At 47.7% G+C, this 22733-nt stretch overlaps 1 protein-coding gene across 4 annotated transcripts in view; it reads left to right on the forward strand.

Moving 5' to 3' along the window:
* LMF1 (lipase maturation factor 1) overlaps positions 1-22733 on the forward strand; it is a 186030-nt gene that overhangs the window by 47541 nt on the left and 115756 nt on the right. For all 4 annotated transcript variants that reach the window (XM_030483161.1, XM_030483164.1, XM_030483163.1 and 1 more), the window contains one exon: positions 5791-5939. In XM_030483161.1, coding sequence (XP_030339021.1) covers positions 5791-5939 — 149 coding nt within the window. The remainder of the gene's footprint in view (positions 1-5790; positions 5940-22733) is intronic.

The raw sequence follows: 22733 nt of genomic DNA on the forward strand, positions 1-22733 counted from the left end.
CCAAGAACTCTTCTGTTGGTGCAGAAATGTGAAGTATCAGCAGCCTGTTCTCTCTTTGGTGAAAGAGAAGTTTGAAATATTTGATATAGGTGGTGTTTGGGGAAAATGGACGTGGCAGAGTTTGACTGTGGGAAGGTAGTTTGGATCTTGGGATGGTTGGTGTTTGGGGCAGCAACGTGGCCTGGGGTGGGAGTGGAGCAGCGGGCTGGGTTAGATGGGAGCAACCTGCTCTAGTGGAAGGTGTCCCTGCCCGTCGCAGAGGTTTGGGACTGGATGAGCTTTAAGGTCCCTTCCCACCTAAACCATTATATGATATGATATCTTCAGCCCCATGATGCTCTCCCTGCTGCTGGTGCACCCACTTCCTGGCTCTTGTCTTCAGCGCAGGGAAAACCCATCACGTTTCCACAGGTAGTAGCTGAGACATGTTGAAACCTCTGCGTGAAAGCCAAACCCAGTTGAAACTGGTGATGATTTTGCCATGGGTTTTAGCATGACCAGTGTTTCACATTGGAGATAAAAGGTATTTCTGGTTAGCTGGCAGGCGCAGCGTTTAACTTGAGAGAGGATGCATTAGCAAGACACCTCTCTTTTTGGGATAGTTTGGAGCTTTGCTTTCCTTTGAGGAAGTTGTTGCTATGGATGTTGAAAGTTGTAATGATTTACAGAGATTTAAAAAAAATTAAAAAGAAGGAAAAAGCAGGAATATTTTTCCATGAATGGGGGTTTTTGGGGTGGGGTTTTTTTTTTTGAGATTTACCTTTCATTGTTGGAAAAGAGTACTGGGTTTGACCTGACTCTTCTTCTTTAAGGCTATATATACTTATGAAAAGAATTATTGATCTATCAGTACAGTTTTGAGCAGATCTAATTCGATATGCATTCATTTCTGCAAGTGGGAGATGAGTGGCAGTGTGAAGGAGGAGACCCCGATGGGGAAGGAGATCGGGATGAGCAGTGGGTGCAGAAGCAAAGAGCATCCTAGCGCCTGTGGGAACACACCAGCAGGTCAACACCCACTTACTCAGCGTTTACTCACTGCTGCATATTGGTCCATTTGCATCAGTTGAACCACACATGGTAGTTGCAAAGAGTATTTGGAGACTGAAGTCCTTGGTCAGAAAACACCACAGCCACCAGCATGACCCGTGCTGTTTTCAACAGGTGGTTTAGCGCTGGCGCTGGAATGAGCTCATACCAGATTTCAGGGAGGTAGGGAGGGGAGGAGAGGCTCGGGAGCAGTTAATCTCATCCCAGGGTAAGTCGGTCCGTATTGGATATCTGCCTTGCTCTGGCTGCCGGGATGTCTGACACGCAATATTCATAGGGAGACAGCTGCAGTGTCCGCGCCCGGCCCCGTGCGCTGCTGCAGACGGGGCTGTAAAACGCGTGGACGTTGTGGAAGCATTTGTCTGGGTCGTGCAAACGTGCTCCCTGCAAAGTTAATGTGTAGATGGACAAAGAGAGACACTGCCGTTTCCCCTCATCCCATGTTTTAGGAAGGGGAATGAAATTATCTGAGCTATTTCTGCCACAGCTGGGTTTGGATTTTCACCACATGATTTTTTTTTTCCTCAGAAAAATAGATTAATTGAAAATGGTTGAACTTGATGATCTTAAAGGTCTTGTCCAACCCAGTTGATTCAATGATTCTATGAAAATAAACTTCATTATCTTTAGAGCTGACTACTTAGTATTTACCTCTGAGGGATCTTAGCCCTTCTCTGCCTCTTTGCTTTCTTCCCGAGTGTCCATGTAGACAGAAAATGGGTTTTGGGATGCAGGAAGGCTGATGGAGTCAGGCTGGGTGGGAAGGGCTTTCCTCTTTAGCCATGGACAAGCTGTGATAACTCAGCTGGGTTTTCATCAGCTATCTGATGGTAAATAAGAAAGATGAAAACTGAAAACCTGAAGGATATAAAGCTGTATAATCTCTATTCCATTAGAAATAATACTGTCGGGAGCTGTAATGGGGCTGCTTTGGAGACAATTCATCCCAAACTCAGGTTTTTTTCCCTGAAAACCCTATAAGGAATATGGGAAAGCTTCTTTTGGTTTTGTTTTTGCTTCTTCCCCTTCCCTGCATTTCCTACCCTCCCCGCTCTCCTCTTTCCCTGCCCCATCAGAGACCTCTGGAAAACACCAAACTATGGATTTTACCACACGAAGCTTGGAGCGTGTAACAGGCACTGGAAGCGCGCGTGGGGCGAGCGCAGCCTCCGTTGGCAGTTGATTTGATTTCAATTTTCTTCTTTTCTGCCCAAAAAGAGGCCGTGGCTCCCTCCCGCCTGCGCGGGGATAACAATGGGGCGCTTTGTGCCGCGCTGCAGCTGCTGAAATTTGACTAGATCCAACTGAAGAAAACAGGAGCAGGTGGGTCAACAACGTGACCCTTTCGTTCCCAGCAGTATCAGTGTGCGCCGGGACCGGGCTGGAGGTGAGCCCCGAGGCTCAGCCCGGCCATAGGGATGTGGTGGTTGGGGCTTGGAGGATGGGAGCTGCCATCTGAGATAGCCCCGATGCCTCAAAGTATCATGGGGTTCTCTGTCGTTGATAAAATGGGTTTCACTCCAAAAATGTCACTGTATGGATAAAAAAATGGCATTGCTAAAGGGAAGATATCTTTGCTCCTAAAGCTCCCGGTACCATCACTTGCATTTCCCTCTCACAGCCCCGAAGTCAGGGATCATTCGATTCCCCCTCTACATCCCTCCAGGTTATGATTTCCTTTACGTCTATGTTTTTGCTGTTATAGGACTGTCCTAAAAACATCAAGGACGGGAATTTCTGCAGCTTGGAGGAGGGTTCGTATGTGGTTTCCCATATGTTTGTTGGAGATGGAGGATGTGGTTGTGTTGGGCTCCTTTGCCTGACACTGCCACATCAGCGCTGCCCACTTGATAGTAAGAAGAGGAGGAAAAGGATAGGGAGAAAACTACTGTTATAACTTAGCTCCATGGGTCAGCCAAGTACCAGTTGTTCCTAAGGTCTTTCCTGCCAAGGTGTGATGACTTGGTTGACACCTTGTAGGTGTCACAGTGTGTTTGGGAAACGATGTTAAAAGGTTGTGATGCTCAAACTTCAGCAGCATTCAGCAGATGCATGGTTATGGCCTCAAACCTAAGATTGCAAGGGAATTAGTCTGAGGCTTTCAAGGGGTAGACATGAACAACTGTTGGTAAGTCAGCAGTTCAAAACGCAAGGTTTGTGTTGATGGATCTCGTAATCTTGCTTTCTAATATCAACTTACAATGAAGTGAATGTGAGGTGGAGCAGAGCTCCCCGCTTTTGCTATGGATACACTTGTGGTGTTGAACAACATGTTCATGTCCTTGAAAGTCTTCATGATTTAGCTGTAATTTTTAGTTAAAACCATGACATATTCTAGCACCTCGGGTGATCCAACCGTCACAAGCACTTGTGCTGCTTATGGAGTAGCATCGAGCAGTACTTTGGACATGATGAAGCGTGGAAGAGGAATAAGAAGGGGCAGTGGGGATGAGTCCATGCTAAATGGGGAAGGGGAGAGCAGTGACAGCTTTGGCAGTGGGTTGGGAGCAGGAGGGCTGCTGTGGGGAAGAGCCAGGGCGAGGAGCTGCTTGGAGTGGAAGGAAGATGGATGGAGGCAGGAGAGGAGCTTCCGCTGCCGAGGGCAGGGTGTGTGACTGTTTGGGTGATGCATGCTAGTATGGAAAGTTGATCTGCATGACCACATTACCAGCTGTGCAGGCTCAGTCCATCAGGAAGAGGGTTGTTAATAAATCAGAGGCTCTCCATGCAGATCTGTATCTCAAGTTTGGTTTTTAGCAGGAACTTGGTGTGATCTATGAAGGTCAGTAGCAAAGCAAGGTCCGGTCAGCACTTTGCACTAGCAAATTTGCCCATTGCTGTGCAGAGCAGCTGGAGCTGGACAGGATTTAGCCACAAGCCAAGGAGGTTCAGCCATAGACCTCTGAATGAGTGCTGTGGCTGTAGCTTGTCCTTGACTGCACTTGCAGTTAAACCCTGTTTGGTGCCATTGTCAGCAGCAGTGAATTGCAGAGGTTATTCCCAGCAGCTGGCAGCACTGTTTGCTGCGCTCCTGCCTCCCGCCGTGGCGCTGAGCTGTCCGTTTGCTGGCACGGTCCACACGGATCATGCCATTGGAACCACAGCCGGGTGCTGTGGCAGTGCCAGGATTCAGGCTTGTCGATTGGAGCAAGCAGCACAGGTGCAGCTGAACTCGTGATCCCGGGAGGCCAGCACATACCGGGAAGGCTTCGGCTTCCCTCTGGACACACGTGCGCTCGCACACGCGTCCCTGATGCACACTCCTATAATCCATTTAACACACGAGAAATGTGTCACGCAAGATCACGCCATCCTTCCATGCCCTTTCCCTCCACACATGCAAATGCCTCCTGAGGAGTTGGATTTAATATCAGAGTTAAAAAATGATGCCACTCTGTCCTGGTTGGTGAAAGGGGATGCTGCTCTCAAAGTGAAATGCATATGTAGCAAACAGCATAGCATAAATAGAATAGAATAGGAGGGATAGAATAGGGTAGGATGGCATAAAATAGATTAGCGCAAAATAGAATAGCATAGACTGGAATAGCATACCATAGAAAGGAATAGAATGGTTTCTGTTGGAAGGGACCTTAAAGCTCCTCCAGTTCCAACCTGCTGCCACAGGCAGGGACACCTTCCACTAGAGCAGGTTGCTCCAAGCCCCTGTGTCCAACCTGGCCTTGAACACTGCCAGGGATGGGGCAGCCACAGCTTCTCTGGGCACCCTGTGCCAGCGCCTCAGCACCCTCACAGGGAATGATTTTTTTCCTAGAGGCTTGTGCCTTCCCGCTCAGCCACACGCATCCTATATGTCTGCTGGGAACACAGTGATTTACATATGAAAACGCTGATAACAGTGGGATTCTTGTGCGGGCAGAAATGAAGGAGATATACTACCAGTTTGGTGCCAGTTAGACCCATAACTGCTGTTTGTAGCTGGGTTTAGCAACAATTAACCTTTCACATTTTGTATTAGCCATTGCTTTCCTGGTGCAGCTGCCTTTATAACAATATACTTCACTGCTGCTCTCAGAAGCGCTGATTTTGGCAGTTGGGGTGTCTGTTCAGAAAGCACAGGATGTATGGGGGGAAGAATGGGGATTTTTTAATAGCTGATGTATAATTTTTTAAGAAAAATAATTTCATTTTTATTTAAGGGACCTTGTGCGTGTCAAGATCAAAAAAAAGGAGATTGCATGAGGGGAGATTGAGATGAGCTCTGAGGCAGAAGTTCTTACCTGTGAGGGTGCTGAGGCGCTGGCACAGGGTGCCCAGAGAAGCTGTGGCTGCCCCATCCCTGGCAGTGTTCAAGGCCAGGTTGGACACAGGGACTTGGAGCAACCTGCTCTAGTGGAAGGTGTCCCTGCCCGTGGCAGGGAGTTGGAACTGGATGAGCTTTAAGGTCCCTTCCGACACAAACCAGTCTGATTCTGTGATTCATGCTGCATAAAATAACCATGTAAAGAACAAAGTGTTGGTGTGTGCTTGGAGAAGAACAACACAACCCAACATACCAAATGTAGGTGCACGCTGTAGCTTAAAGCATCAATCCCGAGTGTTACGTGTCTGTTAGGGCAGAGTTGGTACCTGCGTTCCTCCAAATGGAACTTAAAAAGCATTAATTACAGTTTGGATGGTTGGTTTTTTTTCTTCTTGGGTGTTTACAATTTGAAAAGGGTAATTTATAGGACTCGTACAATAACCATTTTCCTTTTCATTTCTCACATGTCGACACCACAGGATGGGAATCGCAGCTCCTGGAAACAGGCTTCCTGGGGATATTCCTCTGCCCGCTCTGGACCCTCTCCCGCCTGCCCCAGCACACTCCTCCTTCCAGCATCGTCATCTGGGGTTTTCGGTGGCTGATCTTCAGGATCATGCTTGGAGCCGTAAGTGGGACTTCCCGTATTTGCATTTTTGAGGTGACAGCAAAAGGACTGTCTCATCCCAGCAGAAAACCTGCTCCAACACAACGGAGTCCTCTGGTTTAGGGATTTTTCTGGTTATAAGGAAGGAGGATGTAGCAGGAAATGCTTCACGCTCTGGTTCACCCAATCTTTCAACTTACTATTAGTGTTTATTTTAAGGTGGACAAACATAGGAGTAAGAATACCAGTGTTGATATGTCGGTGCTGCTCTTGTGTTTGGCTCCTGAAAAGGAATAAAAGTTTGAGACCTGGGCATTGGGGCTTTTTGATAAGATATTTGGGAATCCAGTGGGTAATTCCAGGAACGAGGAGCTTTATCCTGAGTTATGTTTGCTCTATGTGTGCTTTACTGCAATGTCATTCTGTGCTCCGTGTTTTCAAAGAGAACAATTGCTGCGTTACTGTCCTGGTGCTGCTGGAAATTCCCAAGCAGCTTGTAAAAGAATCCATCAGGAACTGACACATCTTTATTAAAATAAAGGTGTGGCAGGGGCGTTATCCTGTCATCTCAATCCACGTTTAGGACATTTCAGAATATCCCAGCACTTTAAGCTAAGGATCATGACTCTAGAAAGAGATTGACAATCGATAACACCCAGTGTTGGGAAACACAAGTTACTTGGTCACCAAGTTTGCATCCTGTTTTCCTTCTAAAAGAGGAGCCTGGCTGAACTTTGCCTTGTTCTGGCTCATTTGTGATATACATTTTGAATTATGGGGCAGGTTGGATATGAAGGAAAACCGTGCTCACCAAACATCTTTGTTACTGTTATCTGTGCTGCTGCTTGGTTTATCTGGAGAGCAATAACTCTCCGTTGTCTCAGGGAGGGCCTCTGCAGAAGAGTTGCTGCCCTGCGCCTTCCTTGTCTGTCCGGGTTGCTGATATATAAGTAAGAGGCATGGGAGAGGCAAACATGGAAAGGTCATTAAGTGGGGATCTATACAAGCAAGTGGAAATCAGTGATTGATGGTATCTTTAATGTTTTGGGGCCCAAACACATGGACGTTTCCTGCTTGGCTGGGGTAATGATGCCTGCAGGCACCGGGAAGCGAGTTTAATGTGTGGAACTGAAGTATCCTCCTGGAGCAGAGCTTCACCTGCTCACAGACCATCTTTGAGTTCTTCCCTATCGGGGCAGGATCTTAAGCATGTGCACAAATGTGGGCTGGAGGCTGTTTTTCCCAGGGGTGGGATTGGGCATGAATTTACCTTCTGCAGAAAGAAAGTGAAGGAGCACTGGAGCAGTGGTATGTCTTTGGACTTTCTACCACGTAAACCATAGAAGTCCACAGAGATGGTGGAAGATGCTTGAGCAGCACATGAAGCTCAGGGATGCACTCTGCCTGCTCCCCTGCTTTGCTGCCTTTTCTTTTGTGTCTCCCTGTTAATCTGTCTCCTGTTAGGAGGTAACTGTTGCTCCTGATATTCCGCAGCATCCCCAACATGGTCCTGCTCCCTTCTCTCTTAGTCTTAACCAAGTTTGCTGCTGAAGCATGTGAGCACCATCAGTCCTGGGGTAAAGGTTGGACTTGATGATCTTAAAGGTCTTTTCCAACCTAGTTGATTCTATGATTCTGTGATCAACCAGCTTTGGGCTGGTGTTAAGGAGCCTTGTGTTTCCTGGCTAATCCTCCCCATGGAAATCATGTCCAGGTTTTGCTTTACTGTGCATGGCCTCCCTGGGGGCTGGCTGGGCTGGCCTAAGGGAGATGATGCAGTGTATGAGAAGTAAAAGAACCCCGGCTGTGTTCTTGCAGGAGATGAGGAGCAGGTTCTGCTTCTGCAGTTTGATTGGCAGCGAGTGCTGGGCTGATCTCAAATATTGCTGCCTTTTTAAAAGGCATAATTATGTGATTCAATCTATATGTTTGATGTGCCTAATAATCCATTAGTGCGGGATGTAAAGACGGATGCTTCTTAGGAACATGCAGAGGCAACAGAATAGCGGTCCCTTTGTGTGAAGAGCAGCTTGTTAGGAAATAAGTGATGCAAACAGACATTCACGGGGCGGATTTGCCTCAGAAGTCCTCGGTGACTTGATGTCTTTGTCATGTTGCTTGTGACTCTTTGTCACTCTCATTTCTTGAAGCTTGGAGGATGCAGTGTGTTGGTTTGTGTTTCCACAAGCAGGTAAGCAGAGGTGCTCGGCCATCAGGCATTAACCAAGGACATTACCCAAACCATGGTGACTTGCCAAGAGGAGCAGCCCATGCTGTCAGTGAGGTGCTTTGCTTGGCATCGCTGCCTGGTGGTGTTTTGGATTATTAAGATGGATTATTAGGTGTTTTGACATCTGCAGCTACCTGGGGAGACATCGAAGGCATGATGCTGTGCTCTCAATGCCTCAGCCCTCTCTCAAGTGTGTGTATATATATATATGTATATATTTCAGCAGACAGAGTTTGCTTCCCAACTGCTTCATTCCCTCTAGAGCTGTTGTGGGGCTCGGTGCATTTGATGGGGTTGAGCTGATGAATTGTTAACACCGTGTTGCTGAAACTTCATAGTAGCTCTTTGGATCCTGAAAGTCGTTAGTGATTGCACACGTAAACCATAAAATACAGTTTCTGTTCCTTCATTAGTTCAGTGTCTAAGAGACATTGCATGTGTGCTTGCTCAGAAACGTGAGAATTTGGTTTTCATCAACACCTGTGGGTGTAACTATAGTAACTCTGATAAAACTTAGTAACTGAAAAAGCACGTGTAAAGGGAAGGGAGTGTGGGAATGTGATTTAACTGGATTTTGGGAAGAGCTCTAGGCAAGGTTCATCCCTGAGCCCCCTGCAGCCAGCCTCATGGGTGAGGGGTTGCAGTGCTGGGTGCTGGGGTGTCTCCTGATTTCTCTATCCTGGGGTTTTCCTGCATTGCAGGAGCTCCAACACCCCCATCCCACTTACTGCGGAGGAGCTCGGGCTGCATCTTGATGTGCATCAAGCTGAATCTTGACTTGCAAAGGGGATGCTTTTGACTATAGACATTTATGATTTCCTCACCAATTATTCCCAAGGGTTGCCTCTTCTTGTTGCTCACAGCTCCTGCAGCCTCAAACCAGAGGGTTTTTCTGACAAGAGGCAGTTAAATGTGGGACTGTTCCCTCCTATCAGCACATTTTGCTGTCAATAAAGCAGATATAAACATGGTGTGTAATGAGTTCAGGTCTAACTTTTGGCATAGTACTGCCTCTTCCACCTGGAGCTATTGAAGTACAGTGGTAGCGATGGGACAGGGCAAGGACTAACAAAGAGCAGAGCAAGCAGTGAGTCCCCTGTAAGAACTGCCTCACTGCTTGGGACAGAAAATAGGACCTGGGGACTGGGATGGGGAAACAGGTCCCAAACTGAGCCAGGGTGAAACTGGGATGAGCACAGGCAGAGCAGGAGTGAGGATGTGGGAGCCCTGTCCAGCAGAGGATGCTGTGCCAGTCCCAGCGAGGTGCTGGGGCCCCTTCCCGCTTGGGCAGATTTGTTGAGCCTGGTGCTGCCAAAATCCTGTCCAGCCCCGTGCCAGGATCTGTCCTTGGGTCGTTACATCTTTGGCTTAACTGAGGAAAGCACTAAATTGTGGGCAGCTTTGAGTGGAGGAGACAGGAGTGGCTTTTCTGGGGGGTGCGTGATGGCATGTGCACATGGGCTCTCTCTCTCCCGCTCTGTGTTATTTCAGGTTTGGAGATACTTGAGGTATTCCTGAAGGTTTTAACGAATGTGTATGAGCCGTGCACGGCCTGGATTGCTGCCACAGATGAAGTTAGCGGGGAAAGTTGTGCGAGGGAACGCTGCCTGGAAGCATGAGCTGCTGCTGGTTTACTGCAGCGCTGCGCGGCCGCTGCTGCAGCTGGCACTTGGAGGGCTGATGCTAAAGGCTGCATGGAAATGTCATTATCTGGTTACAGCTAGTGTTCCTCCTGTAAAACATGAGGCACATGAAATGCCTTTAGGTCAGGTTGGACTCGAGGCCAGTGAGAAGCAAGAACTGAGACTGAGGTTTCTTGCACCAGAGCAAATGCAAGTGTTTACTGCTTGTGCATGGCACATGGACAGGATGGTATTGGTGTTAGTGGCCCTTCTGGAAGTGCCCAGCAGTGATGGTGTCATTTAATCTATGTGGCTTTTCATCATCTCCATTTAAAGCCCTCTCCTGTCCCTCTTCCCTCACCACCTTTGTCTTTGTGGGACACAAATGTGGATCCTGGCAGTTCTTTATTACAGCTCAGGGCTTATGGTTGCTGTGCTGATAACACAGATCACATCCCAACGCAGGCTCTGTCAGTGGGAATACTGGTTGTCAAGAGGATTAAATGCCTCAAGATTCCTAATGTCTTGTCCTTGCAAGCTGCCGCATCCCTGTTTTGTGGGAGCAGAGCTATGGTCCAGGAGCAGCCATCCCTAGCCAGCGCTGCTGCTAACCAGTATGGAACAGTAGTGGGATGCTGCTTGGATGTGTCCACTTTGGTCCAGATCTCTTGGATGCTGTTGCTCAGGGAATGGAGTCAGTGTCACTGAAGTGAGGCTTTTTCAGACCTGGCCAGAAAGGGAGGGAAAATGCCTTTTGTGTGTCCTGAAGGAAATGGAGAACTGACAGGAACTTTCCTGTTATTCCGTATGTTTTGGGTCATGGATCCCCCGTGATGGACAGGACCCGTCTGCTGCAAGTACCATACACCTTAGAAATCACCTGCAGAGCTTCTCTGCACCAGCCTCTCCTGCATCTCTTTACCCTGGCTCATTTTCCCATTGCCGTAACCAGGTGGAGATGCTGGTGCTCTGCAAGCAGTGATGCTTTATAGACACTTGTATATGGGTGAGCCCATATGTGTGCAACATGGCTTGTTTGGAGTCTTCATGGAGAGATGGTTGTTTCTCAGGGGTTTCCAATAAGCATTTTACTTCGCATCAGGAGGGGTTTGCAATGCCCCATTAGCAGAGAGCAGGGCAGCACTGCCGGGATGTGTATGTGAGTCAAAGGACCAGGTTGGTGATGTTTGCCAGCTTGATGATGTGATGTTCTGTACAAATAATAATCACTAGTAGAGTTACAACGAGGAGGTGTGGAGGGGGATTCAGGCTCTGGGGGTGTAGCAGCACATTGGGAAACTGGAAGTAAATAGGGAATTAAGGTGGAGCTGTGTCTTGCAAAGGATCGCAGACATATGGAATAAGTTACGAGGGAAGGTGGCTGGAGCAGAGTATAAGTGAGTCTGAGACATCTTGATTAGTTTTTGGAGGAAAGGATTGAAGAGTGTAGTGAAAAAACAGGGAAACAGGATTTAAAGCACATTACCACTTTAATTTAAAAGTGCCCAAAGCAAGGAAATTCAGATTTAAAGCTGCCAATCTATCACTGGCTGCTGCAGGTGTTGGAGTCGGGAGGACTCCGCGGGGTCTCTGTGCAGATGGGTCCATGCCCTCCAGGCTCTGATCCCTGGCTGGGGAGCTTAAGCCCAAGCCTCAATTTGCCCCAAGAATTAGATCCTTTAATATGTGTGTTATGGTATAATAATGATATTTATAATATATATGTGGTTTATATAATAATATTATAACAGTCTGCTGTGTGCAGTGTCCTGGTGCGATGCCCTTAAGACTGTTGTGGGGCTGCTCCCTCCTCCCTAGGCTGATGGCAGGGCAGGAGACAGGGACGGGGTCACACAGGGAAGGGGTTTTCTTCTCCCACCTTATCTCCATGTACTGGAGAGCCCTTCCCAGGAGTGCTTCCGCATGCTCCTCCTCACACAGGGTGCATCTGCAGAAGGTCCTGAGGTGCACCAGGGAAATTTAGGGAAGCCCAAGTGTGTCTTTGCACGCTGTGTGCCTTGGCAGTCGCTCCCCTGGGGTTACTTGTAAACAACATTTCTCTGTGTTTGTTTTTTCCCACTTTCTGGATTTCCCTTTCTAAATGTAACTACATCTGAACCCCCCCCCCCCCCAAGTCCAAGCTCTGCCTCCCTGAGCTCTCCTGGTGCATCCTTGGAAGAAGCTGCTATGAAACAGAGGAGTCCCAGAGCACTTTTGGCAGGCAGAGACTTAGAAAATAATTTAGATCCTCTGGCATTTTAACACAAAAGATGTTTCCCCTTTTACAGGAGGGAAAAAAGCTCATTTAAAGAGGCATTCTTGGGAAAGAAATAGTGCAAAAAGATTTATAATAATTAGCAATAAATGCTTCCACTAACTTCTCATCATTGTTTCTTAGTAAACGTTGTCCATTTCCCACACAGTGTTTTCACAGAGAAAGGATCAATTCTTTCCAGAGTATCATTAGATGTTTAATCTCTTTAAATCATTAGTTTTCTTTCCTATTAGAAAAAAATGCTTCTTTTAACCAACTGCAGCGACTCATTTTAGAATTTCACGTTCAACTTCGTGTCTCTAGTTTTGTTTTTGCTTGGATTCTGTTAAAAGTGTCAGAACGTGGGTGGCATTTGAAAGGTTACTGGAAAGGGTGGGGATGTGATTAGCTAATAAGGGAGATGAACTTGCTGGCAAAAACCATGAAGACTTTGAAGCAAACAGAATCTGGATGCCTGTAGTAAAATTGCATTAGATGTAATGAAATCAAAGTTGGAATTTAGGCGATCTCTGTAAGTATAAAGAAGGAGAATCAAACGGATGTAGTTGTCATTTTGGTGACAAGCGTGCCCTCATCCTGGGCATTATGGCTCTGAAATGGAGAATAATTATTCTAATTTGTTTTATTACATTAGCGTGGGTAGGAGGGAAGAAAAGGAGCTTTCTTTTATGGCTTTCTCATTATTCATAGGCGAGCGCGGCGGGGCCAGGCTCCCGGCTCCCGCGCCGGGGCTTCATGGGAATTTTTGGAAAATGATGTCTGCAATGTTCTGACCTTTGCCGTCCCAGCTGCAGCCCTCCTCCTCTCTGCAGGGATCCCACACTTGACTCCTTAGCAACCTCCTTTGTGCCTCTGATCTCTCTCCATTTGTCTAGTAATAGCCCTTGGCAGGAAGACTTGTTGTTCCTTCGGTGGCTGTAAAAGGCCGGGAGCCGCTAATGCCAAGTACTTTTCATAAATCCCTTTCACCCACTCCTTGCAGCGCTGTCTTCAAAGTCAGTCAGATGCTGGTACAGTCCTGGTGGCTTCTCAAAGGGGCTTTCTGGTGGCTGAGGGGAAAAACCAGTGACAGAGAAAACAAAAATCAACGCCGGTGACTTCTCTTTCAGAAAGTGTTTTCCAGTCTGGGAGTCGAGGTATTTGGCAGTTGGGTTTTGTGGTGATGCTGGTTTGGCTTCTGGACTGGACCAGCCTGTGTCCGTAGCAGCAGAACCCAGATGTTCACTTCCTCCATGCATGGGACCTGTCCACAGTCCCACCTCGGGGGTCCCTCAGGGGCCTGGAGCCAGCTCAGTTCACCAGGCATGTAAGTTTTGTTCACCTGAAGGTGGGTTCTTCCAGATCATCTGGAGCCTGGTCCTACAATCTGCCAATCTTGGACCAGAACTCATGTTCTCCAGGTGATGTGGATGCGCCATCATCTTCATGCAGGCTTGGACCTTGAACACTGCCAGGGATGGGGCAGCCACAGCTTCTCTGGGCACCCTGTGCCAGCGCCTCAGCACCCTCACAGGGAACAACTTCTTCCTGATCCAGATCATCCCTCCTGCCCTGCGGAGCTTGAACCACACGGCAGAGCCTGCAGATGGGAGATGTGGAGGGTTGGACATGTCTCATCCAAACCCAGCCTCTGCCACCAGCATGATTCATGGCAAGCCCTGCACCGGCGTGCTCTGCAGGTGAAGATTTGGGCTTATAAATTAGACAAATATTTAAAAGTATGAAAACAATTTTGGTAGCCGTAACATGAGCATTGAGGTGTTAAAGGGCCTTAGGAACTGTATAGAGTTTTCAAAAAGCTGGAGCCTTTGCTGGTCTGGGCAATGAAATATTGTGACTGTTTTGAGGTATATAAGGAGAAAGAAGTCCTAAAACAACCTCCTGGTGTTCAGAGGCAGTTTTACACATCCAGCAGGATTGTGCCACTGCTGTGTATCGCTGCTGTAGTGTCATACCCATCAACCCTGGTGAATACAGCATTTGGGGATGGTATTTATTCGTGAGGCTGAAATAAAATCCAGAAAAAATTCAAGATTTATCCTTTCAAATGCAGAAGAAAGCTGGAGCAGTGTTTGGTATTAGGAATTTAGTGGTGTTGTGGTCTAAAGGCATCGTGTTGGGTCCCTTGGATCCAAGTGCTTCATGTGCCAGGTCTGGCACAACCTAGGGGCAGCTCAGCCGCTTGTCCCCTGTCCTGTAGCCCTTATATGACTGGAATTTTAACTTTATAAAGCTCCCTTCTCTTCCATGAACTTGGGGTGTAAATTACAGCCAGTTTGTCTTCAGAATACACTGGTGTAGATTTGGCTTTCAAAGGATGTTGAAACCACATTTTCTGCAGGTGGCTGAGTGAAAGGCACCAGTTGGGATCTTCTCTGGGAGTGTTTCATATTTATATCATGAAAAAAACACTAAATCTACAATTTAGGATTGCCCTTCATTGAGATTTTTGTTTTCTTTCTCACCTATGTTCTGTAGCAGAAAGACACAGGAAGGTCTTTAAAGTGACTCTAAATCTATCAGGCTGGTGCCCTGTTCCCCACCCTTCTCTCCAGAGCTGGTATCAAAAAGGGTTTGCAGACATAGCTTGAGTCACCAGCCTTTTTCCCAGCTTCCCGTGCTATTGGCCTGTCTGTACCACTTTTTTCCCCCCCCCCCTTCAGCATTAATTTTGGGCTGAAAAAGGCTCAAAGAGAGCTTTGTTCCTCCTTGACACTCACTCCAGGGAAAAGAGGAAGAAAAAAAAAAAAGGAAAAAGGAAAGAAAAAAAAAAAAACCCGTGGAAAATCTGACATCTGCATTGTAGAGAAAAATCAATAGATAGGGAGGAATATAATTATCCCCCACTCCTGAAGGAATTTTGAAGATATTTTTTGTAACAGTGACTCATATCGGCTTCGAGCTTGAATGACATTTTAATTATTTAGGCCTTTTTTTTCCCCCCCCTTTCACTTTGAATCACCAAAGTACAGCAGCCTGGAAGGGATACAGTTGGGCAGAGCAATCTGCCTGGAATGAAAAGGAAGGATTTGGGAGTTCAGCCGCTTTCCCTCCCTCGGAGCTGCGTGGCTCAGGGGGTGCGGAGCGAGATGCGGCACCGGGGTGGGTGATGGATCACCCCGGGTGAATCATGTTTGCTGGCATCAAGTACATAAGGAAACAGTTTGGAGATGTTTTGCTCCTTATGGGAAGTGTAAAATCCTTACGGAGTTGTGTGATGGATGCATCTTGAACTGATAGTTGTGCCTGGATGTGATGTGTTGGGGAAAGGAGTCAGGGATGAAAGTGGGGTTGGTGGATGGGGGAGAGGGAGCAAGGGCAGTGCTGTAGATCCTGTTTGGGTGTAGGCAGATTTAATCAGCTAATTAGAAAGGTAATTGGAAGGAAAGTGAACACAGGAAGGAGGGAGAGGTCCTGATGTAAAGCTGGGAAGAAAAGACTGTGGCCAGCGCAGAGCAGGATGAGGTCTGGGGGAGCTGGAGGTTGGACCCGTGTGGACCTTCCCTGAAAGATGCTCCCCGTCGTCTCCATTGAGGTGGCTGAGCTGCATCCAGGTGGGATGACAGCCTCGAGTTGTGCAGTGGGCAGGCACACGGAGGACCCTCAAAAGGGAAGATTTGAGATAGGTTTCTGTGGTTCTCATTGTCCGTGGTGGCTGTGATGTGAACATGGTGGAAGGGCTCCTCCCCACCTCTCGTGGGATGGACCTGCGTGGTTCCCATGCTCCAAGCCTTCTGCTGGTCCAGAAGGTCTGGGGCAGGTCTTGGAGGCCTGAGGTTTGGGGGTTCCCTTTTACTGAGCTTCCGTTAGTGGTAGCAGGGATCTTCACACCTCAGTGTTTAACTTAATCCTAATGGCAGGGGTTAGGGATGATGCAATAAGAAGGAGCAGTGCCCAGAAGTGCTCCTCTCACTGAAACAATGCAGTAAAAAAAGTGAGGATCCATTCTCTTCACATGCCCGTCCTCTCTGTGATTTGAGAAGACGATCCCCACCATGCCACAGTGTAAATTCAGCTTTCAATATCCTAAAACCAAACAGGAAGGTGTCTTTGGAGGACACAGACAGCAGTTGCACGGCTCGCATCCCTCTTTGGTTCTGCCTTCCAGTCCCATATTACCTTCCCTGTGCCACCATGTGCAGTGGAGGTTTGGGATTTCTGCCACGTTTTAATCAAACTCATGAATTGTAGAACACAAAAGCTGTTCGTAAACTTGCTCTCCATGACTTAATTTTCCCTGAAATCCCTTTTGTTGGATACTCTTTCAATGATGGGGAAAGAGAGGGTGCATGTGAGGTTACTCAATCAAGCAAGACTGGAATTGATTCAGTGGGATTGAAGGGGTGATTTTGATTTCCACCCCCAAAGTCCCCTGGCCGCCAGTTGGCAAACCTTGCAAACATATTCAACAATCTACTGCATTTGAAAGAGAATTTATTACTCATAAATAGCTATTTTTCAGCAGGATTACTGAGTTTTATAAGCCAGACTCGTTCTGTGCCTTGCTGGCTGGGTCATGCTGCAGCAGGCAGGAGGAGGAAGTTTTGCAGTGTGGGTCCTGCTAAGAATTTGCTGGGAAATATATGATTTTCTTTCTCTGGTTGCTTGTGGGTCTGCTCAAGTGACAGCGTGGTTATCTTTGCTTTACCACTGTAGTAAGTTATTGGTGCCAGTGATGATGCTGGGGGCAAAATATGGTCTTCAGGCACATGTGATCGTAGAGTCACAAAGTGGTTTGGGTTGGAAGGGACCTTAAAGCCCACCCAGTTCCAACCCCCTGCCACGGGCAGGGACACCTTCCACTAGAGCAGGTTGCTCCAAGCCCCTGTGTCCAACCTGGCCTTGAACACTGCCAGGGATGGAGCAGCCACAGCTTCTCTGGGCACCCTGTGCCAGCGCCTCAGCACCCTCACAAGGAAGAGCTTCTGCCTCAGAGCTCATCTCAATCTCCCCTCGGGCAGGTTAAAGCCATTCCCCTTGTCCTGTCCCTACAGGCCCTTGTCCAAAGCCCCTCTCCAGGTTTCCTGGAGCCCCTTTAGGCACTGGAGCTGCTCTAAGGTCTCCCCTTGAGGAGCCTTCTCTTCTCCAGGCTGCCCCAGCCCAGCTCTCTCAGCCTGGCTCCAGAGCAGAGCTGCTCCAGCCCTCTCTTACCTATAGCAGGCAAAGAAAATAGAAGTGCAGTGACAAAATTCACCCACGACACTTGTGGTGTATCCAGGGCTGGGTTTGGGAAATGCTGTTCATATGTGACTGGGAACTCATGGATGCAGAGCAGGGCTGGAAAGCGCGTGGGGGCTGAGCAAGGACAGTGCAGCGGCTCCAGTGATTAAAACCAGGCATTTTATTGACCACCATTCAAATTAATAAGTAAAAAGCCCTCAATGTATTTTTCCTTCCGCTGTGAGAAACGCTGGTGAATTTAATGCACCTTCGTTGTGAGCCTGGGAGCGCCGGAGGTTGGTGATTTCAAAGCACAAGCAGGTGCTGCATCTCCATCCTCTGTTGTGCTCCTCAGCCGTGCCCTGAAGGGAGCCAGCTTAGGAGGGGAGAAGGTATTGAGCACATATTTCATTTTGGATGCTAATTCAATCCAGGGTGAACATTTTATAGTTCTCATGCGGGGAGGTTTCTGAGTGTGCAGAATGGCCTGGAGCCACACTCAGCTGTAAATTAATATGACAAAGATCTCAACTTTCCCCTTCCCCAGGCCGGGTTTTCTTATTACTGGAAGGGGCTTGTGTGCACGTTCTGGCTGCCACGAGCTGGGCTGCAGTGCTCAAGCCCCAGCACGTCTTTGTAGCCACCATCCCAGCAGTATGAATTTAATAATCCTGGTTGGAGCTGGATTCAAAGCAAGGCCATGGAGGTGAAAGGGCAGATGCTGGTTCATTGAGCCACCTGTTTCCTTCCCTTTAGCTTCTATTTAATTTGTATTGCTGGATAGCTTTCCCTTCTGATATGAAGGGATTTGAAAGGCCCTTCACCCACCCGCAGTGTCCAAACAGGGAGCTGGGGGCGCTTGGTTTTGTCTTGGGGTTGTAAGTGTGTGAGCACGCATTGGGCTTTATCACTGGGAAAAGAAAATAAGCTTTAAAAGCCATTTTCTCCCCCCCCCCCCCCCGCGAACACACCCCCACACTCTTTAGTTTTATCTAATGATTAAAACAGATCATAAAATGGGAAAAATACAAACTGTTTTCAAAATTCCCAATCTCCTGCCTATTGGTCTCCAATCCTTGTGTCAAAACAAAGGCAAAATTCAAGTTTTTAGTTAATCCTTTGCTAGCTCAGGACTAGGAAGAAACTTCCTAAGTTTGCCAACTTAAAAAAAGGGGGGGAAAACCCCCACCTTTTCAAGTAATTTTGGGATTTAGACTATGAGAAATAAGTTAGTGCGCTGAGCTTCCTATAGTACATCTTTTCCGTGTTTCCCAACTGGTTGTGTTGCCACATGGAGCATTGTGCCAAGTTGGAATAATATGAAAGCATGTATAAATGAGAACAATGACTTCTTATAATAGCAGTGAGTTGAACTGAGCAGTGACCCTCACTATGAGGGTGCTGAGGCGCTGGCACAGGGTGCCCAGAGAAGCTGTGGCTGCCCCATCCCTGGCAGTGTTCAAGGCCACGTTGGACACAGGGGCTTGGAGCAACCTGCTCTAGTGGAAGGTGTCCCTGTCCGTGGCAGGGGGTTGGAGCTGGATGAGCTTAAATGCATAAATACCTATACCCAGCGTGGCGTCCAGTTGTCTGGGATCTGGAGGTTTTCCTCTGTATTTCAGACTTGTGGTTGGTGTGTTGGAAGATAACTGGGAGTAATGATGTTCACAGCTGGCTTGTAGCCCCCTCTGTGCAGGCAAGTTTAATAATGCAGGGAGATGGTTGTGTTGGACAAGGAGCTGAAAGGGGGATGAGAAGGGTTTTCTTCTTTGTGATGGTGTCTGGTTGTACTCGCATCTTCAGGATGCATCAAAAAGAGATGGTTTAGTACACTGAGGTGCAGTCCAGTCTTCAAAGTGAATTATGGTGGGTACACATTCAGCTGTTTTTTCCTGCTCATTGCCTACCTGTGAGCATCACCAACTTCTGACAGCATTAATTAGCGCTAATAGGTGAGTTTTGATGTTGTATCAAAAACCAAATGGTACGTAGAGATGCTTGAAGACCACAGGGAGAAATTGAAATTGGGAGGAGCCATGCTTGGCATGGAAAACACCAATGGCTGGAAAATACAAGGAGGGCTTTGCAGGTGTTGCTTTTTAATTTGCTTCCTGATCCTTGAACTTATTCGTTACAGGACCCAGAGGCTTGTACACGTGAGAGAAGGAGCAGTTGGGCTGGAGGCTGGTACAGCAGGTTTGTGGTAGCAGCTGCCTGTAGCTGTTGCCTGGAGGCTGCTGAACGTTCTAAATACCTTTGTATGTTCTTGGATGTTGAAGGGATCAGGTAGATCTGACTCTCAAAAAATACCCCCCAGAAGAAACAGAAAAGTCCTTTGTTAGAACATGTCCCTCCTGGTCTGTCTAACAGTCAGGCATTGCCTCCAACACAGCAAAACACCAGGTTTGTTCTTAAATCTGTCCCACCTAAGGCTGATCTGTGGAGCTTGGTTTCAATCATCTGTTTAAAACTGAGTACGTGGCTGCATGAGAGCCTGGAGATGGGCTGTTTCCTTTCCGTCCTTTCCTTCTCCTCAAGCAACACTACTAGGAGGTAGTTGGACCTGCCCTGCAGGAAGGAAGCAGTTAGGAATGTGATTTTGGGGATGTTTGTAGCTTATGTCCAAATGTGAGGAGGGTCTTCCAGGCCTGTTGGAGGCTCATAGGTTTGTGCCATGTACGTGCCCTCGGCTCCTCGTCCTTCTGGTCCCTCACATGTCCTCCCCTCGTCCAAAGAGAGGAGGGTTGGGGTGCACCGGAGATGCACCACCTTGTGCTTGTCTGTGAGCAGGGGATGGGGATCCTTCCCTGGGCTTTGATCCGAGGGGAAATCATGATGGGAGAGGAGCGGCGGCCGTGAGGGGAGATCAGTTTGCCCTTAGTGACATGGTTTAGTGATGGCCTTGGCAGTGCTGGGGTAAAAGTTGGACTCAGTGGTCTTAAAGGACTTTTCCAAGCTAGTTGATCCTATGATTCTATGATCTGTGGTATGGCAGCATAATGTGCTGCAGCTGTGGAGTCCAGGCCAGTTCAATATTCACACAGGAATCTTGTAAATGGATTGGGAATTGTTAGCAGACTGAAAGAAATCCAGTGAATGTGAAGCTCCAGCAGATGTGGGGATCCACATTTCCTCCCCTCCTCCTTCTGTCCCGTGCTCACTTGGACCCAGTTACCATCTCTCAGACTAAGTTCTCATCTTCAAGAGAACAGGAGCTGACATCCAGAAATGTCAGCAGAAGCCAAATAATTAGGGGAGAATGTGGAAAACCAGAGTCCATCCGAGCATGGAGCAATAAGGTATGCGAGACTCATCCTGGCTGTGGCCATACCCAGGGATCCACAGCTCTTCCCAGTGGAATTATTCAGCGAGGCACCATATCTCATCCTCCCTTCCTGGCCCTCATCATCAGAAACAGACCTACAGAGCACATAGATTTTCATGCTCTACATACTCTTGTTTCTTGGTCCAACTTCATTTAAAAACTGGAAAACTCAGATGCCAGTGTGGGAGTGGAAGTGGACTCCAAGACAGCAGCAGGGGAAAGAAGACTTGAAACGCCCCCTAATTATGAGAGTGGGAGTTTTCCGTGCTGCAAACCAGATTCGATATTAAGAGCTTTAAGTGACTTTCCTGTTTGAAAGCTTTGTAGTAAACAAAATGTGATTAACAGTCCCTTAGTGACTCATTGCAGGGAAGATTCTGATTTTCGGTACGGTGCTTTTCTATCATATACTTGTTTTAATTATCCCTGCTGAATAATAGACGTTGATTACAGCTTGGCCAAGGTAGGAGGGAAGGTCATCAAGATAGATGTCCTTTTTTAATGTTGCAGCGTTCTTGCACAGAGCCTTTCTTAGTGTCTGTCCGGCCTCTGTGCCAGCAGCAGCACATCCTGTGAGATGCTATCAACATATCCTGTAACTGTAGAAAAGGTTTGAGGGGCAGAGTGAGCTGCGGGTGACTCGGGAGGGGAAGATGAAGCTATGGCTGTTGACAGCAAAGCTGTCTTGTCCCTGCCTCTCCTGCTCCTGTCCTTGCAGAGTGATGGAGGAGAGAGTGATGGGATCTGCCGAATAACTCACTAGAGGGTAAAACTGCAGAGCAGCCACTGGTACCCCCCACCCTGCTCTCCTGTCCCACAAGTCCTGTGTGCTATCACTTTGCATCCATTGTGCTTGTCTCTGTGCCTTCTGGACCAGCTCTGGGGTTTGGTACTGGTGCTGGGAGGGGGCGTCCCTTTCATGATGCTGCTGAGATGGAGACCTCCCAGGCCAGGGTATTTCTTCTCATAGTGAAGAGCTTCTTCCTAAGTGGATGTTTCTGGATATTTGCTTATAAGGTCTGGACAGTTTGGGAGCGGGAGGAAGGTCTTTAACTGGAATTTGGTATTTTCCTCAGCCCCAAACCTGCTAAGCTTTGTTTAATGCTGCAAGTGAAGATATGTTTTTTTTAGCAATTTAAATGAAACCAATAGGCCAGGATGTGTCATAGAGCTGGAATCTCTTCCTGAGCTCTCAGATTTTAGCACTGAAAGGTCACTGGTCTCTTACTGAAAACCTTCCCTAATGCAAACATAAAGAAGCTTCAGGATGCTCCTGTTGTATCCGGGAATGGGTCCTTACAGGAACTCCCTGTATTTTTCTACTAAGGAAGGCAGGAACGTTACAATTAGGAGCAATGTCAGAGGTAGGCAAATACCCCCTAATTGTATGCAGATGATAGAGCTGGTTCAGCCTTTTGACTAGTGAAGCTTTCCTCAATTTGGGATATTGTGATCCTAATCAGGGACCTTTCCCATACATCAAAGCCGACAGGCTGAACCCGCATACCTTGGGGCTGGCATGGCTTGATTGCAAGGCTTCCTGCTAGCAGGCTCATCCCTGGCCAGGTGTCTTTCCTGCTGTGGACGACTGATTCCTTTCTACTCTTCATCACCGAGGCAAAGAAATTTAATCCCAATATTACTGCCAGCCCTGGAATGGACCCACTGATTTGGAAATTTCACCCTCTTGTTGCCCTGAAATATCAATGCACAGGAACCTCTGATACCTGCTTATTTCATTGCCAACCTCTAACCTAAGGTGGAGCAGACCTGTCATTAGGGCATTCATCTGTGTTTAGATCTGTCAGCTTCCTTCCCCTTCTGCTCTTTTGTTTCTCTAATTACTTTGATTGCATCTCTGGGTCCAGCTCTGTGAGGCTGCAGGTCCCATCCCGGTCTGTGTCGCTGCTTCCTTTTCTTTAGGTGACTTTGGGAAAGGGAGACATTTGTGTCTGGATTTTAAGTTGTGACCACAGTGTGTTTAGGTCTGCAGGTGCTTTTTCACTGTTACGCAGACATGGCCTAGTGGCAGAGCTTTGTTCTTCCTGTTGCACTTTGATGCTCTGCACCTCCTGCCTGGTACCCAGTGATGCCAGGAGCCAATGTGGGAGCCTCTGCGCTTCCCTGCTGTTACCAGCTCTCCCTGTAGTTGAACGAGAGTATTTGGCATCTTGCAATAATATCTTTACGTACAAGATAAAGT

The sequence above is a fragment of the Strigops habroptila genome, chromosome 4 (assembly GCF_004027225.2).
Source record: "Strigops habroptila isolate Jane chromosome 4, bStrHab1.2.pri, whole genome shotgun sequence".
NCBI lineage: Eukaryota > Metazoa > Chordata > Aves > Psittaciformes > Psittacidae > Strigops > Strigops habroptila.